General features: G+C 40.7%; 1 protein-coding gene across 2 annotated transcripts in view; it reads right to left on the bottom strand.

Moving 5' to 3' along the window:
* The window catches only part of LOC149256630 (uncharacterized), a 396,827-nt gene that overhangs the window by 137,346 nt on the left and 241,404 nt on the right, over window positions 1-18,077 (bottom strand). For both annotated transcript variants that reach the window (XM_089460804.1, XM_089460805.1), the window contains exon 13: window positions 2,346-2,439. In XM_089460804.1, the coding sequence (XP_089316930.1) occupies window positions 2,346-2,439 (94 nt within the window). The remainder of the gene's footprint in view (window positions 1-2,345; window positions 2,440-18,077) is intronic.

Here is an 18,077-nt window from a genome sequence, read left to right as displayed (position 1 = left end):
CTAGCTTGGTCGTTTTGCCATAAAGGGGCCAAATTAGGGCAAAGAAAAAGGAGAAAAATTATGGATAAAAGTTAAAGTGATCACCACCAAAGGAGGGCCAATGCATTATTCTTGGGTGAGTGGAATCTATAATGTGAGAGGTCATCTAGTAAGTTTCAAAGAGGCTGAGATATTGATGCCCTAGCAACCAAAATTTCAACAATAACCTATGCAATGGATAATGGATTTTTCATGGGAGAGTTACTAGGAGTTCACCAATAGGACAATTCATTCACATGATATACGAGTAATGCATGCAATAGATCATCTAGATAGCATTAAATATATCTTCAACAAATTAGGGCACAATTAACATAACCTACAATCAACATTATTCCATACATTAGACATGAAGAAAATAGATATTCAACAATTAGGTGCACTTACAAGATAACATGCAAAGATTCCATCCATTTGTCCAAAGAATAGCTCCAAAGACAACCAAAATCAGCTCCAAATATCAAAGTGCATTTATATATACAATTTCTACCACAAGAAAAGAGGGCTGAAATTTCTCTAGATAGAGAGAGGCCAAGATGTCCAAGTGTGCGATGATAGGTTACATCTTGCATTTTGATTTTTCTTTTGTTTTTCTTGTGGCCATAATATGCTCTTCATGTTTCTTTTAGTTGCATCAACCTCTCAGGGTACATTTCTAGGCCCTACCCAAGCATGAAGATATGTGGGTGCCAAATCCCAACGAACCAGTGATCAATTGAACCCAAAGAATGGAGGTGGAGTAGGGGCTCATAATGTAAGATGGAATAGGGGCTCATAATGTAAGATGGAAAGTGATAAGTATGGAATAGGGAGAGATGGAGCTACACTATCTCAATCATGGCTTCCCAATTAGTGCCCCTCCTATACCCATTGGTCCATTAGAGGAGGTCCCACTAGACTAGGATTGAAAATCGACCCCCCCATATAAGGTGACGGAACAAGATCACAGCCAAGACCCTTCTTTCTTCCAAGTAATCCCATAATCCATGTCAAAATGCCCAAATACAAACAGGCATAAGCACCTGATTGCAAAATGAAAGAGTACCTTTTGATCAGAAACCCACCTTCCAACATGTGCTCTTGGCAAATGGGTGAGAAAACGTATTGTCGTTGCCTAAAGTGTACACCTAAGGCACAACGCTCAGAGTAGTGATCAGAGTGACAGCCCCTACTCTTAGTGCGCCATAGGTGTACACTTTAGGTGACAACACATATGACTAACGCAGGTGGCAGAGATATGAAGGGAGCACCGTCATCAGCTACTAGTGGCTCTCATGGGCTGCTGGCTGCCGGCTGAAAGAGATGAACAGGAGAAAATTTTCTCCTAGCGGTCACCCACTTTTGGTGGGTAACAAGGCCAGTAAAGAGATCCTTCCCCAGCTGGATGCTGTGCACTTCAGCTCAAAGAAGTCATCCATCGAATTATTGTGCTAGCAACAAAACTAGCAGACCTGTAGTTTCCACCACATGAAGCTCAATCAAGCTATGTACCTATTGAGGTGGACACCTCACTTTGTGCACAATGAACAACCTTCTGTCCTATACTATTTTAGGTTCTGATAGGGAAAGTATACTTGTTATTTCTTGGCATAGTAGCTAATATTTAGGCAATATTTCCTTTCTATCCACATAGCTACTTGGAAAACTTTGGGCCATTTGATCAAGCTAGGACTTTATGTCCAGCTATGACTTTATGGACTAAATCTTTGTTCTTCTGTCATTGGTTTGGCTTCCCCAGTCGCATAGCAAGAGCAGTTGCCTATGTATCTCTTTCTTTTTCATTAATGCAATATGAAGGCTAGCTTATCAAAAAAAAAAAAAAACCATTTTTTCTTATTCAAAAAGAATTAGACATATCATTTCATGTTTCTTGAGGCATGTTTTACATTGAATGACATTATGACAGAAAACAACAATTTCAAAAAATATTCGTTGTACCAACATATAAGAATAGTCATAAACTAACCTAGCTATATTGTTTGTTACTATAATCTTCTAAATATTGTAGCTAATCATCCTTTAACTATTACAAATATGCATTTATAGAAGGGCAACAATTCTACAACAGTTACCAAAAGTGGAGTATAAGAACATTTGTTTGGATGTGTCTAGATATGTAAGCAAAATGGAGAACCTACTACTATCCTTGCATGGCAATTCAGCTATCACACTAAAATCCTTGCACCAATACCAAGTTTATATAAAGAAAATTTTAACTGGCAAGATTATATCAAATTAACACATTATGACCAACATAACAAACCAACCGAAAAATGAAAGAATTAGAAATAGAATAGAAACCATACCACACAAAATAAACCAAAAAGTCCATTAGGGCATTCCTTTCCAGAAATACTACCATCACTTCCAGCTTCTCCATTATCACTTCCATTTCCTCCCCTGTTCAATTGAGAAGGAAAAAACTAAAAATATTAACATGAAAATTTCAAAATTTAGTAGGAATATCAAATTTACTAATAAAAAATGGATAGTAAGCAGCCCATTATTTGGGCTAAAAAGTTATAAGGTTCACATGCTCAATCACTGTGTCTAAAAATTATAGAAAAAAACTACTAGTATCAGATGGGCTTCAATAGAGCTTTCAGCTTTGTTGCTATCTTAACTCAACAATGTAATGACTATGCATTTGAAATCATAAGCTCTTAGGAAGAAGTTATGCTGTTCATCGTATATACTCTTTGGCGTTTTGCTTTTTTTCTCTATTGTAATATTTTCTTGTTAATATAAAAAATTTCAGGTAACAAAATTAAATGATTTAAATATATTAGGGAATATATAGTTAAAATCACAGAAATATCCAATTCCAAACAAAAAAAAAAAAAATAGTACAACCATTTCACCCAATTTAACCATTATGTAATCCATTAACAAGACACTAAGATCAACTTGTTATAATTTTCAAGTTTGCATCATACTAGAGAAATAAATCTTAAAACACAAAACATTGCTCACAAATAGCAAGAAATTGTAGATATCCGATCATTTCAATCCAAATAATCATCTTATTTTGTGCTCACATCTAATGGAAGCTATAGAGCAAGTGTTACTTATACTATGTGTCAAAAAATTGATACCAAGGTACATTTGTTATGAATATAATTTGTATAAAAATAATATAAATATAAATAAATAAATAATCATAATAATAGATTAGTTAATGAAGAGGCATGTGTCTATGGACATGACCGTTCGTGAAAAGGTACCTTCCTAGCTATATATACAGGACACTCAGTTGTAATCACATCATCTCACTTGTATTCAAATATTCTTATATATAATTACTTGCCCTACAATGGATGTCTTTCTCTACGAAGTATTCTGAAGATTATTGCAAAGTACGAACTTTGGTCGTTACAATGGTATTAGAGCATTCCTCCCAATATACAAACTTTGTTCGTTACATTGGTATCAGAGTTGCTCAATCCTCTGATCGTTTAACCGCTACATAGAATCAATTTGATCCTGGCCTTTGGCCACTAAGTCTCTATCAACTTTGTTGTCGACACAAGTCAAGAATTTCACTTCATAAAGCTTTGGAGGATCTCCATTTCACCATTTGGCCCTTGGCCATATATATATAATATTAAAAAAAGAGTTAAAACAATATTATATCTATACAAAAAAGAGATATTTAAAAAATATTGAAAAACGAAGTAAAAAAAAATTATATTTAAAAAAGAATATATATATATATATAGAATGTTAAAAAATTATATATATATATATTTATACATTAAAAATCAAAAAAAATTACGGACCTCCATCCAACCACCATCCCAGCCGCCACAACTACAGTGTGCATTCGGACACCACATCCACAGACGCCACCGTTTGGCCAATTCGCTCCATCCACGCACAGCCACCATATTATCATTGTCACTTGAAACAATCCCGTTGAGACCATCTATTCACATCGATCGTTGCCCAAACACTGCCTCTGCCGGAACTACTGCCCTTGAACCTCCACGACAATTGCCAAACATCGCCTCCTTTGGTAACATTGCACTACCATCAACCATTCTATCCAATAGCAAGCCGCCATGCCATCACTGTCGGTTCATTGTCTATAATAACCATTCAATTGCCTCACGCCTCCCGCAACACTATACCTGCCAGCAACATTTCCATAGAAGCCAACATCCATATCTGTCCATTCTCAACCATCAGTTCCCTTCGCCAAATAGTGCCCCCCACTATTGTTTCTCTATCCGACCAATTGCGTCATCCCCGTATTAAATCAACGTTGTTTTTGTATCATTACATATAAGAAATTATATAGTTGATATATAATTTATTATATAGTTTAATATAATAAGTTACATAATAGTTATTATATAGTTAATTATTATACAAGAAATATATATATATATATATATATATATAAAATTTAAACAAAAAAACAGAGACATTATTAAATTATATTTATAGCACAAAGATTGCAATGGTTGAATAAAAAAGAAGTGAAAGTTATAGTTATAAAGAAGGGGGCAAAAGTATTTAATATTCAACGAACAATATGGAGTCTAAATCGAAAATGATGAAGGAAGAAAAAATGGAGATCAATGATGGAATATTTCCTAAAACTTTTAGAATGTGTGTTAATGCACTATTTAAAATCAAAGGATAACTTGTAGGAAAGCATATGATAATCTCTATCAATCCTACTCGAGATAAAAATTATGTTAGTACTGAATGTGCTAACCAATTAGTGATTCTTGAATCGAACATAACTGAAAGGATGGGTTCGATGAATAATAAACAATATAACATAAACAATTTAGAACTATGCATTGGAGACTATATTTTTGGCTTGCAATTCATTGTTAAAACCTTATTTTGCGACAATACTGATATAATTTTGGGTTTGCCCTGGATGGAATCACTAGGGTCCTTTTTCCTAAATATGAAACAATAAGTTTTTGACATTTTCCCAAAAAGAGAAAAATATAATGCTACAAGACGTTATTTTGAAGCTAGATTCAATGACGCTAGAAGACATACAATATATCTCAAAAGTATTTCTTCAAGAAAGTAAAACAGTGATACAAAATATGAAAAGGTAAGTTGTCAAAATAACTGTTGACAAAAGAGAAGAAATTACTCGTCATTGAAAAATAAATAAGAAGAACACATTACGAAAGATGAATTGAAGTCATCATATGTAACCGTACAAATTGAAGAAAAAGGAACAAATACCGATTCAGTCAATATCACAACTCAAGAAGAAGATAAATCAATTGAAGTAAGGACGTACTCAGAAGTTGTAGTCCAAAAAACAAAAATTTCAAGTAAAGAGCTCGCAATTACTCGAGCAACCTCTGTACCTGAAATAAATCAGATATCTCTTGTTGCACCTATTTTATCACAATTCCAAGGAAGTAGTTGCACAAAAATTTTCAAAGTTCAAAATCATCAACCAACCAGCTCTTATGTCATTGTAAACCCAATCTCTGCAAATTGTAATATAAATGATGCTAGTATGATTGTTTTATTACGTAAGAACCTAGGTTTTGGCGACAAATTTCATCTTAGGAGGGTTTTTGTCTCAACACATTATGTGTGTTTCTAAACACAGATAATTGGCAGAGTTTTTCGCTCCAGCTTAAACCCCAAAGCTAGCGTGGAATTTAATGGCAAGATCTTTAGTGAGTCCTAGTGTTATATCAAGTCTTTGTAAAACTGGTTTAGGAATAATTTAAGTTATTTGGCTAAATTATTTTAATTACAAATCATTTTGTCTACTAGATAATATTGTGTCGCATAATTGGTTAATTATTTTGAGGGTCTATAGCGAATGGGTATTCCCCCTTTGAGGGTTGAATTTGTATTATCTACATAAAGTATTTTAGTGCATGGTCCCTCGAAATCAAACATTGTTGGAATTTCTAAGTCTGACACATTAGAAACCCTTCATGCACTTCACTGATTTATTCCTACCTACTTGTTCTGTTAATTAACAAGTTATTTACCATGTAAATACTATAAATAAATACAAATGCATGCTCAACACATTACAGATCATTAGCTGAAGGAAATAGAAACAAGCGCACAAGTGACACCGTTGTTTTTGGAATAATGTCCCTGGAAAAACCCAATGCGGGAAAATCGGTGCGGCTATCTAAGGGTTTGATTTATTAAGTAGTTTCAAAATACAATCTGGGTGCCAAATCTGGCATACCCAACAAAGAAAACTCTCAATAGTAGTACCTCTCTACTCGGAAGCAGATATTCTAGCTGAAACCCCGAATAAACACTCCACCAACTCCACAGCTCCAATCTGCCCCACAAAACCCCTACATTAACCTCTAGAGGCATTGCATCAGTCTGCTGGCCCTTTGCGTCACCCACGCTGGCCCTCTGAGGCACTACGCAGCTCCTGGCTGCCTCTGCGTGAGCCCTTGTTGGTTCTGCTTGAACCCTTGGTTGCTTTTGCGTCCCTCTCTCCGGCTACTACGCTGATCCTCCCGGTGCTATCTCTGCCTCTCTGCTTCTGTATTCACTGCCCCTTAGCTGCAACTCTTATCACTCTCTCAACTTTCTCAACAAACCCAACCCCAAAAAGTCAAAATCTTGATCTCTTAGTGTGTTCTCCAAGTGACCCTCAAGCCTCCTCTTATACTTTTCTCGTTGACAAATCAACGGTCGAGATTAAGTCCCTAATCAACGGCTAAGATTAGATATGGCTTGATCCATGACTTTTGGACCATTCTAACACAGTTTTATATTAATTCACATTAACATTTTATTTTCCCTAAGTTTAGACTTAGGGACTCCATTAAAAGTATTAATTATTTTAATATCTCCCAAACTATTTAGAATTTACCCAAACCCTTTATAGGTATTGGATATCTCATGTGCCTTAGCCTCTCCACTAATTTTCGTGGCTAAAGCACATCCGATGCTACCCCAAATCAACACTCCCTCTTAGCGAGGATTGTGCTCTAGTAATACTCCTCACGAAGCATCACTCTTATCATCTGGCATCGATCCCTGTGTTGATGCTAGGCCTGCTGCCCAAATCCTCTGCATTGCTGCATCCTGTACTGCTACCCATGGCCTTGCCACTGTCACTGTTGCATCTGCACTGCAACCCCTCTCATCATGTTGCATCATGTTGCCCATAGCACTAACTACTGCACTGCAACTCAGTTACAGAGAAGTAACTAATTGATCTCCCAATTCTGACATCTTCGTCAAGCTAGAAACACACTTGATGTTGAAGCTCCCTCTGTCACTGACAAGTGCTCCATCTCTAACCTTTGTGTTGTTGCAACAACTCCATGCATCGTGCACTGTTGCACACCTCTCTGTGCCATCTTGCACTGGTGCAACACTCCCATGCCTCTCACACTGTTGCAGCCAGCTAGCCTCGCGCTGTCCTGGGAATCCTGCACTATTGCTCCCTTTGTCACTCCATTCGCATTCGTCTCTACTAACATCGCCAGTACTGCTACTCCTCTTCAAGGCTCCCGTAGCAAGATCTAATCCAAGAGGCTGGGTACCTCGAGGATCATGCCCCTCATCGCCTATAGTCCTCCTGACTACAGCTCGATGTCTCCCCACTTCTTCTGAAGTGGCACATGAGCACTCATGGCACAATCATCGTTTGTCTCCACTCCCTTCTCTACCCTTGCTGGTGTTGCCTTGGTCTCGGAGGCCTCTACCTTACTCTTTCTCCTTGGACACTGGATCGCATAATGACCCAACTCCCCATAGTGGAAGCATTTGACCTTGGAGAGGTCCTTCTTCTTTCGTTTCTCCTTCTTTCCCTCAGATGCTAGGGCAAAATCTTCCTCCTCCTTGATTCTGATCCCCTTGCCGCTGCTTCCCGCCTTGCTCAGCCTTTTGATCTCTTCTTGGCGAAGAGCAACCCACATTTCCTCCCAATTTGGAAGGGTCGCCCTGCCCATTATGCTATGGACAAACATCTTCCAGTCTTCTGAGACTGCATTTAGGGTTGTTCTCACCGTCAATTCTGGATCCGGCGTTGCCGCTATGGAAGTTAGTTGATCCCGGATCTCCTTCAATCGACCAAGGAATGGGTCAATCTGTTCTCCCTTCTTCATCTAGTATGATCGCAGCTGATTTTCTAGTAGCATCTTCCTCTGCACGGAAGTATGTTGATACAACTTGGTCAGGGCCTCCCACATCTCCTGTGTTGCGTTCTTCTCGACAATATGTGGTACTATATGATCCTTGACCCCGTCAAGGATGATACTCTTAGCACTCACCATTGCATCCTCGTACCTGTCCTTATCAGCCAAGTCAATTGGGATAGCTATCATCCTCAAGGCGAAGTGCTTGACACGATTCCTGTCTAGTATGGATAAGATTCTGGATCCGGCGTTGCCCCTATGGAAGTTAGTTGATCCCGGATCTCCTTCAATCGACCAAGGAATGGGTCGATCTGTTCTCCCTTCTTCATCTAGTATGATCGCAGTTGATTTTCTAGTAGCATCTTCCTCTGCACGGAAGTATGTTGATACAACTTGGTCAGGGCCTCCCACATCTCCTGTGTTGCGTCCTTCTCGACAATATGTGGTACTATATGATCCTTGACCCCGTCAAGGATGATACTCTTAGCACTCACCATTGCATCCTCGTACTTGTCGTTATCAACCAAGTCAATTGGGATAGCTATCATCCTCAAGGCGAAGTGCTTGACACGATTCCTGTCTAGTACGGATAAGATTCTGGGCTTCCAGACTACGAAGTTTGAGGCTCCGTCCAATTTGTCCTGGTCTCTTACTCCGTGTAGTGCCATTTCACTGCTCCTCAACTTCCCTCCTGGAAGTTCTTGATATCACTCCTCTGAGCCTCAATTTCTGTCCTGGAAACCCTTCTGCCAACGTTGAGATGCCCCTCTCCAATCATTTGTGCAACTGCGACACTGATCTGAATTCCTTGGCTAGAAATCCACCTCGGCAGCAACTCCCTCTACCTTGGTCTTGCCCTGTTAGGTACTATTCTGACTACAGTACCCCACCAGCTCCACTCTACAACTTACCCATAGCCTCCTAAACCCTAGCGAACTGAAGGTTAGAGATCCTAGGCTCTGCGCAATCCCAACACCGGCAAATCATCCTCCTCAACCGACTACATCAGCCTTCCTGGCCTCTGCGTGAGCCTGCCTTTGCCTCCCTCAGCCTTTGCGTTGCCTCTTCCTGGCTCAATCTTGACGACGCAGGCACTGCGTCACCCCTTCCTTGCTGCTACTCAGCTAGGAACGGCTTCTGTAACTCTGGGATAGTTGTTTTCTATTATTGTTGCTCTATTCGGCTGATGTTCTCAGTTCTCCTGTGATCTGCAACCATTCTCTGATACCATGTTGGAATTTCTGAGTATGACACATTAGAAATCCTTCATGCACTTTACTGATTTATTCCTACCTACTTGTTCTGTTAATTAACAAGTTATTTACCATGTAAATACTGGAAATAAATACAAATGCATGCTCAACACATTACAGATCATTAACTGAAGGAAATAGAAACAGGCACACAAGTGACACCGTTTTTTTAGACTAATGTCCTCGGAAAAACCCAATGCGGGAAAGCCAGTGCAGCTATCTGAGATTTTGATTTATTAAGCAAGTTCATAATACAATTTGGGTGCCAAATCCGGCATACCCAATAGAGAAAACTCTCGGCAGTAGTACCTCTCTACTCGAAAGTAGATATTCTAGCTGAAACCCCGGATAAACACTCCGGCAGCTCCACAGCTCCAATCTGCCCCACGAAACCCCAGCATCAGCCTCTAGGGATTGCATCAGCCTCTCTCTGGCCCAGCGTTAGCCCAACGTCACCCTGGCTTGGCCTGCATCAGCTTTTGGAGGCACTGCATCAATCCTGTGGCCCTCTACGTCACCCACGCTGGCCCTCTGAGGCACTGCGCAACTCCTGCCTGCCTCTTCGTGAGCCCTTGCTAGCTCTGTGTGAACCCTTGGTTGCTTCTGCGTCCCTCTCTCCGGCTACTTCGTTGATCCTCACGGTGCTTATCTCTGCCTCTCTGCATCTGTATTCGCTGCCCCTCAGCTACAACTCTGATCACTCTCTCAACTTTCTCAGCAAACCCAACCCCAAAAAGTCGAAATCTTGATCTCATGATGTGTTCTCCAAGTGACCCTCAAGCCTCCTCTTACATTTTTCTCGTTGACAAATCAACAGCCGAGATTAAGTCCCTAATCAACGGCTAAGATTAGGTCTGGCTTGATCCATGACTTTTAGACCATTCTAACACAGTTTTATATTAATTCACATTAATATTTTATTTTCCCCAAGTTTAGACTTACGGACTCCATTAAAAATATTAATTATTTTAATATCTCCCAAACTGTTTAGAATCTGCTCAAACCCTTTCTGAGTATTGGAGATCTCATGTGTCTTAGCCTCTCCACCAATTTTCCTGGCTAGAGCACATCCGATGCTACCCCAAATCAACAAACACCATGGCTAAAGTATTTAAAGGTGGAAAAATAATTAATCCTCTCAAGTGTCAATTAATTAATTTTTCTAGAAAAAATAAAATTAAATCCTAATCCAAAAAATTGATTAATTTAGAGTCATAAATAAATTCTAAAGGAATTAATTTCTCCAAGTGGAAAATGTCCAAAAAATTCGTGGGTCGAAAAGAAGTTAATTTTTGGAATCCCCCCACCAAGGCAAAAATGAATTTTTTAAGAAATTAATCCAAAAAAATAATTTTTTGGAGTAATAAAAAATGGGCTTTATGAGAAATTCGAAAATTTCTCAAAATATAATTTTTCGACGACAAAGATTAAAAAATGATCAAATATTTATCAACGATTGAGATTATTTTGACAGGGATCAAACCAACTCGCTATTATTTGGCACTTGGAGGATTTATCTATAAATTAGAAGCCATTTTGCTTGTCAAGTCATGATGAAATCTCTGACTTTGGTCTATATAAATTTGTAACACTGGTGTTGTTCCACTGATCTGCTGGAAATGTTTGAAATAACATAATAAAAGGCTTTGGGGTTCAATTCATGGTGTTCTTTGTTTGATGATCTGTGGTATGTGTTGGTTATGTGTTTTCCTATATTGTGATTAAAATTTTATAAGCTTGTTTATTCATTAGATGGTGATAAGAACATTCTATTGATAGATTTTGATCTGATTTGCCATATGTCTAACAAGTTTGTTTGAAAAAATATATAGGGTTTGCAGGTACATTGGCCCTTAGGCTTCAAGTTCACAGACTTTGGAGAAGGGCAGACCTTGTTTGGGCTCTGGGTATTTTATTTGATTTTCTTACTTCGCTGAGGCTATGGGAAATACCATAACTTTCGAAACACGTTTGATCTATTGTCATTGTTCATCATTTAAAAATATTATTTTCTCAAAAATATTTATTTTCACAAGCATTATATATTTGTAAAAATAATTTGTAAAATACTTTCTTGTGAAATATTTTTTCTAACCCTTCTTTTGTAATTATTGGGGTTTGGGTTTATATTTTTGAATTTTGTATATATTGGGGTTTTGGGTATTTTTATTTTCATTTCTGTAGGTGAGATCCAAGCTCTTCAAGAATATTTGTTGGGGTTTTGAGCTAAATCTAGGCCCTTTAGGGTAAGATCTAGTCTCTATTTTACTTGCACAGCCAGCATCAAAGATCTTGCAGTGAAATTGAGCAAATTTGAAGATTTGAAGTGGAATACAAATTTTGTGAGGGTTTGCAATTTTTTTAGGGCATTAAGGCCCATCATTTTATTCCTAGCCCTAGTCGTCGCCCTTTCTTCCCTCTCCTTGGCTGGTGGTAGGCTTGATTTGGGCTAGCATCGGATGTGCTCTAGCCATGAAAATTGGTGGAAAGGCTAAAGCACACGAGATCTCCAAGACCCAGAAATGGTTTGGGTGGATTCTAACCGGTTTGGGAGATATTAAAATAATTAATATTTTTAATGGAGTTCCTAAGTCTAAACTTAGGAAAAATAAAATATTAATGGGTATTAATATAAAGCTGGGTTAGAATGTTCCAAAAGTCATGGATCATGCCAAATCTAATCTTAGCCATTGATGGACCCACGAAAAAAGTATAAAAGGAGGCTTGAGGGTCAGTTGGAGAATACACCAGAGTGATCAGTCATTCTATTCTCTAGACCGGAGGTTGCTAAGAGAAATAGAATCAGTGATCAGCAGCGAGGGCAGTGAATACATAGCAGAGAGGCAGAGTTGGTACCAGAGAGACAGCGTAGAGCCCGGAGAGGTTGACGCAGATGCCGCTAGGTGCTACACAGAGGCAGCCAAGAGAAGCCATCGTTTGAGACGCAGAGGGTCTAGGGGTTGATGTAGAAGCTCCAGAAGCTAACGCAGAAGCTCCAGAAGCTAACGCAGAGGCTAGTAGAGCTAACACAGGGCCAAGAGGCAGCGTTGGAATGATTTCGTGGGACAGACTTGGTACTGGTGAGTCAGGTTGGGTGACGCAGTCCCTATCAAAGTGACGCAAAGCAATGGGAGCTGCAATTGTTGCTGTGGGATTGTTCATTCGGTGATTAATCAGCCATAGTATCTGCCTCTCAGGAGAGGTACTACTGTTGAGGGCATTCTCCGTTGGGTGAACCATTTCTGGCACCCTAGTTGTATTCTGAATACTGCATAATAATAAAACCTCTGAATAGTTGCACCGGTTTTCCCGCATTGGGTTTTTCCGAGGACATTGGTCCAAAAATCACGGTGGCACTTGTGTGCTTGTTCTCTTTCAATTGATGATCTGTAGATATTGATATTGTACTTATGTTTATTTTCAGTATTTACATGGTAAATAACTTGTTAAGTAGTTAAACAAGTAGGAAGAAATAAAACAGATAGTACAGGAAGAATTTCTAACGAGTTAAACTTAGAAATTCCACATGGTATCAGAGCGTGGTTGTAGATCACACGATAATTGAAGGCATCAACTAGCAAAGCAGTAGCAGTAGATTCAGTTGTCCCCAGTGACAGAGCTAATCCGCGCAGCAGGGGACAGAGGAAGGAGTGGCATAGAGAGACTGCATCCTCATTTTGGGCCAAAGAAAGGTAGCACAGAGGCTAAGGGAGGCAGAATCAGGTTCACGCGGAGGCCAGGAGGGCTGACGCAATTGGCTAGGGGAGTTGATTTGCCGATGTCGGGATTACGCAAAGCCAAGTGGCTCAATCCTTCAACTGCTTGGGTATAGGAGGCTACAGGTAATTTACGGAGCGAAGCTGGTGGGGTACTGTCATCAGAACAATACCTAACAGGGCAAGACCAAGGGGGACGGATTTCCAGAAGGGAAATCGAGACTCAGAGGGAGTCAAACTGAGAACTTCCAGACGAGAAGTTGAGAGACTCAGTAGGAATCGAACATAGGACTTCCAGGAGGGAAGTAGAGAGACTCGGAGGAGTCGGAAGAAGAGCAGCATAATGGATGTGAATGGACTGAGAAATCAGGATAGGTTGGACGGAGCATCCAACTTCGTGCTCTGGAAGGCAAAGATCTTGTCCATTCTAGACAAATATCGCATCAAGGACTTCGGCTCCGCAAATTACCCGCAGCTGAAAATGGGAAGTACAAGGAGGCAATGGCCAAGGCGAAGTGCATCATCCTTGATGGGATCAAGGATCATGTGGTGCCACATATTGCCAAGAAGGACACGGCAAATGAGATGTGGGATGCCCTGAATAAATTGTACCATCATACTTCCGTGCAGAGGAAGATGTTACTTGAAATCAACTGCGGTCATACCATATGCAGAAGGGAGAGTAGATAGATGTCTTCCTCGGTCGATTGAAAGAGATCTGTGACCAACTAACTTCCACAGGGGCCACGCTAGATCAAGAATTGATGGTGAGGACCACATTGAAGCAGTCTCAGAGGATTGGGAGGTATTTGTCCAGAGCATACTGGGCAGGTTGAGCCTTCCAGATTGGGAGGAACTGTGGGTGGCTCTTCGTCAAGAAGAGATCACACAGGTGACCAAGGCAGGGAGCAGCGGAAAAGGGGTTAGAATCAAGGAGGAAGAAGAGGATGCGGCTCTAGCATCTGCGGGACAGCAGGAGAAGAGAAAGAAAAAGGACCTCTCCAAGGTCAAATGCTTCCATATGCGGAACTGGGTCATTTTGTGAACCAGTGTCATAGGAAGAAGAGTAAAGGAGAGGCTTCTGAGACCAAGCAGCACCAGCGAGGGCGAAGAAAGAAGTCGGGGAGGATGACGATTGTGCCATGAGTGCTCATGTGTCACTTGAGAAGAAGTGGGGAGACATCGAGCTGTAGTCAGGAGGACTACAGGCGATGAGGGGCAGGATCCTTGAGGTACCCAACCTCTTGGATTATACCTTGCTACGGGAGCCCCGAAGAGGAGTAGCAACACTGGCGAATGTCGGTAGTGACCGATGTGGATGTTGTAGAAAAGAGTGCTATGGTGCAGGAATCTCGGGACAGCGCGAGGCTAGCAGGTTGCAACAGTGCGAGAAGCACGAGAGTGTTGTACCAGTGCGGGATGGCACAGAGAGGTGTGCATCGGTGCAAGATGCAGGGAGCTGTTGCAGCAGCGCAGAAGTCAGTAAAGGGAGCACTTGTTAGCAGAAAAGGGAGCTTCAGCATCACGAGTGTCTCTAGCCTGACAGGGATGTCAGAGTTGGGTGGATCAGTTACTTACTTCTCAGTAACTGAGTTACAGTGCAGCAACTAGCAGTGGCAGTGCTATGGGCAGCATGATGAGAGGGGATGCAGTGCAGATGCAGTGTTGGGAGGATGGACCTGCAGCGGCACGAATGTAGAGGGAGTTGATGTACAGATGCAATAGTCGCAGTGGCAGGGCCATGGGCAACAGTACACGATGCAGCAGTGCAGAGGATCTTGGGCGGGGAGGCCTAGCATCAGCCCAGGGACCGATGCTAGACAATCAGAGTGATGCTCAGTGTGGAGTATTACTACAGCACAGTCCTCGCTAAGAGGGAGTATTGATTTGGGGTAGCATCAGATGTGCTCTAGCTATGAAAATTGGTGGAAATGCTAAAGCACATGAGATCTCCAAGACCCAGAAATGGTTTGGGCAGATTATAACCAGTTTGGGAGATATTAAAATAATTGATATTTTTAATGGAGTTCCTAAGTCTAAACCTAAGAAAAATAAAATATTAATGGGTATTAATATGAAATTGGGTTAGAATGTTACAAAAGTCATGGATCAAGCCAAATCTAATCTTAGCCATTGATTATAGATTTAATCTCGGCCATTGATGGACCAATGAGAAAAGTATAAGAGGAGGCTTGAGGGTCAGTTGGAGAATATACCAGAGTGATCGGTCATTCTATTCTTTAGAGCTAGGTTTGCAAAAAGAGATAGAATCAGTGATCAACAGCGAGGGGCACTGAATACATAGCAAAGAGGCAGAGTTGGTACCAAAGAGACAGCGCAGAGCCCGATGAGGTTGCTGCAGATGGTGCTGGGTGCTACGCAGAGGCAACTAGGAGCTGAGTAGAGCTAGGAGAGGCTAGCGTGTGAGACGCGGAGGGTCTAGGGGCTGACGCAGAAGCTCTAGAAGCTGACGCAGAAGCTCCAGAAGCTAACGCAGAGGCTAGCAGAGCTAACGCAAGGCCAAGAAGCAACGCTAGAAGGATTTTGTGGGACAGACTTGATGCTAGTGAGTCGGGTAGGGTGACACAGTCCCTATCAGAGAGATGCAAAGCAATGGGAGCTGCAATTGTTGTTGTGGGATTGTTCATTTGGTGATTAATTAGCCAGAATATCTACCTCTGAGGAGAGGTACTACTGCCGAGGGCATTCTCTGTTAAGTGAGACATTTCTGGCACCCTAGTTGTATTATGAAAACTGCATAATAATAAAACCCTCTGAATAGCTGCACCGGTTTTCCCGCATTGGGTTTTCCCGGGGAAATTGGTCCAAAAATAACAGTGTCACTTGTGTGCTTGTTTTCTTTCAATTGATGATCTATAGATGTTGATATTGTACTTGTGTTTATTTTCAGTATTTACATGGTAAATAACTTGTTAATTAATTAAACAAGTAGGAAGAAATAAACCAAATAGTACATGAAGAATTTCTAAAGGGTTAAACTTAGAAATTCCAACAGAGCTGTACTCCCAAAGATAGCAGAGATTGGGCAAGGTCCATTGAGGTGTCCTCCTCATGGATCATCACCTTGCTATAACGGCCCATAGTATTCAGTAGCAGGATGGATCAGTATCGGTAATGCAGTCAGATTTAGAGTGACAGTTGTAGACTAGCAGCAGTCTGGTACTGAGGAGAGCAGTGCATTGTTGACAGCAGAGCAGGTGGTTAAGTGCAGAGTTGGCATCAGCGTAGATTCTTTGGTAGACAGTGCAGATGCTAGTAGCAGTTAGGACTCAGGAGATAGATGCAGCAGATGTAGATGATTCAGTATTTCATATGCTTCTTAGTTGCAATTGCAATAGCAACAGATGAGAGGGAGTTGCAGTGTAGTGAAGATGCAGAGTTGGAAGCAGTGTTAGCAGCAGCACAGATGCAACATTAGAGTTGCACAGTGGTTGGTGGATAGTGGCAGATAGTCACAGTGGCCAGACAGCAGCAGCGTGACAAAGAGTGATACAGAGACAAGGTGTTGTAGCACTACAACACTAGAACACCTTCCTCACTAGGTGGGAGTGTTAGTTTTTATAGCGTCGGAGGTGTTCTAGTCTCGAAACTTTGTGGAGAGGCTAGAATACAGGAGTTTTCCATAACCCAGAAATCGTTTCTGGAAATTCCACCTAGAAGTGTCTTAATTAGATATTAGCCTATTTTAAAATATTTCCTATGTAAACTTAGGAAAAGGAGTTGATTAATCAGTGTTAATTGAGATAAGGTGTGAATTATCTAGAAACTCACACGAATCGACAGGGAATTAATTCGGGCCCTTGATTAAGTTTAATCTTGGTCGTTGGTGATCCTACAAAGGATTATAAGAAGAAGTCGATGGGTAGATAGAGAACACATTGTGGAGTTAAATTTCCCTGGAGAGTTCAATTTTCTAGAGCGCGAGCAGTGCTGGAAGAGTTCGAGCTTCAGTAAGGAAGCAAAGATGGAGAGGGGCAGAGACAATGAGGTCGCAGGAAGCTTTCTATTGATTTGGGGTAGCATCAAATGTTCTCTAGCCATGAAAACTTAGGAAAAATAAAATATTAATGGGTATTAATATAAAACTGAGTGAGAATGTTCTAAATGACATGGATTAAGCCAAATCTAATCTTAGCCGATGATTAGAGATTTAATCTTGGTCGTTGAAGACTCAATAGAAAAAGTATAATAGTTGGCTTGAAGGTTAGCTGGAGATACACCGAGATTGATCAAGAGTTCATTTTTCTGGAGCAGGGTTTGCTGAGAAAATTCGAACAAGTGATTAGAGTTGCAGGGAGGAGTAGTGAGTGCAAAGCATAGAGGCAGAGATAGTGTCGCAAGATCAGCACTAAGGCGAAGGAGGCAATGCAGAGCCAGCAGGAGCCAAGAAGAGGGCTAGAGTGACTGCGCAGATGCTAGCAGGGCCTGTGTGGAAGACGCAGAGGGCCAGAGAGCTAGCGCGGAGTAGTAGAAGGCTGACGCAGAGGCCAAGAGGGCTGACGCAGAGCCTCAGAGAAGCATTGGAGAGATTTTCGTGGAGCAAACTTGTCGAATATCTGCTTCCAAAGAGAGGTATTACTGCCAAATAGATATCTCTGTTGGGTGAGCCAGTTTGGCACCCTAGTTGTACTCAAGAAAACTACTTAATAATAAAACCCTCAAAACTGCTGCACCGGTTTTCCCAAGTTGGGTTTTTCCGGGGACAATTGTCCAAAAATAATGGTGTCCCTTGTGTGTTTGTCTATTATTTTCAGTTGATGATCTGTAGATGGTTGAGAATACATTTGTGTTTATTTTTAGTGTGTATATGATTAAATAACTTGTGAAGGAATTAACAAGTAGGTGAAATAAACTAGATAATGCAAGAAGAATTTCTCACAAGTTAGACTTAGAAATTTCAACATGGTATTAGAGTGTTGCAGATCACAGGA

This window comes from Pinus tabuliformis, chromosome 7 (assembly GCF_031772625.1).
Source record: "Pinus tabuliformis cultivar Carrire ecotype Pingquan chromosome 7, CPIR1, whole genome shotgun sequence".
Taxonomy (NCBI): Eukaryota; Viridiplantae; Streptophyta; class Pinopsida; order Pinales; family Pinaceae; genus Pinus; species Pinus tabuliformis.
This window is presented reverse-complemented; position numbering and strand designations above follow the sequence as displayed.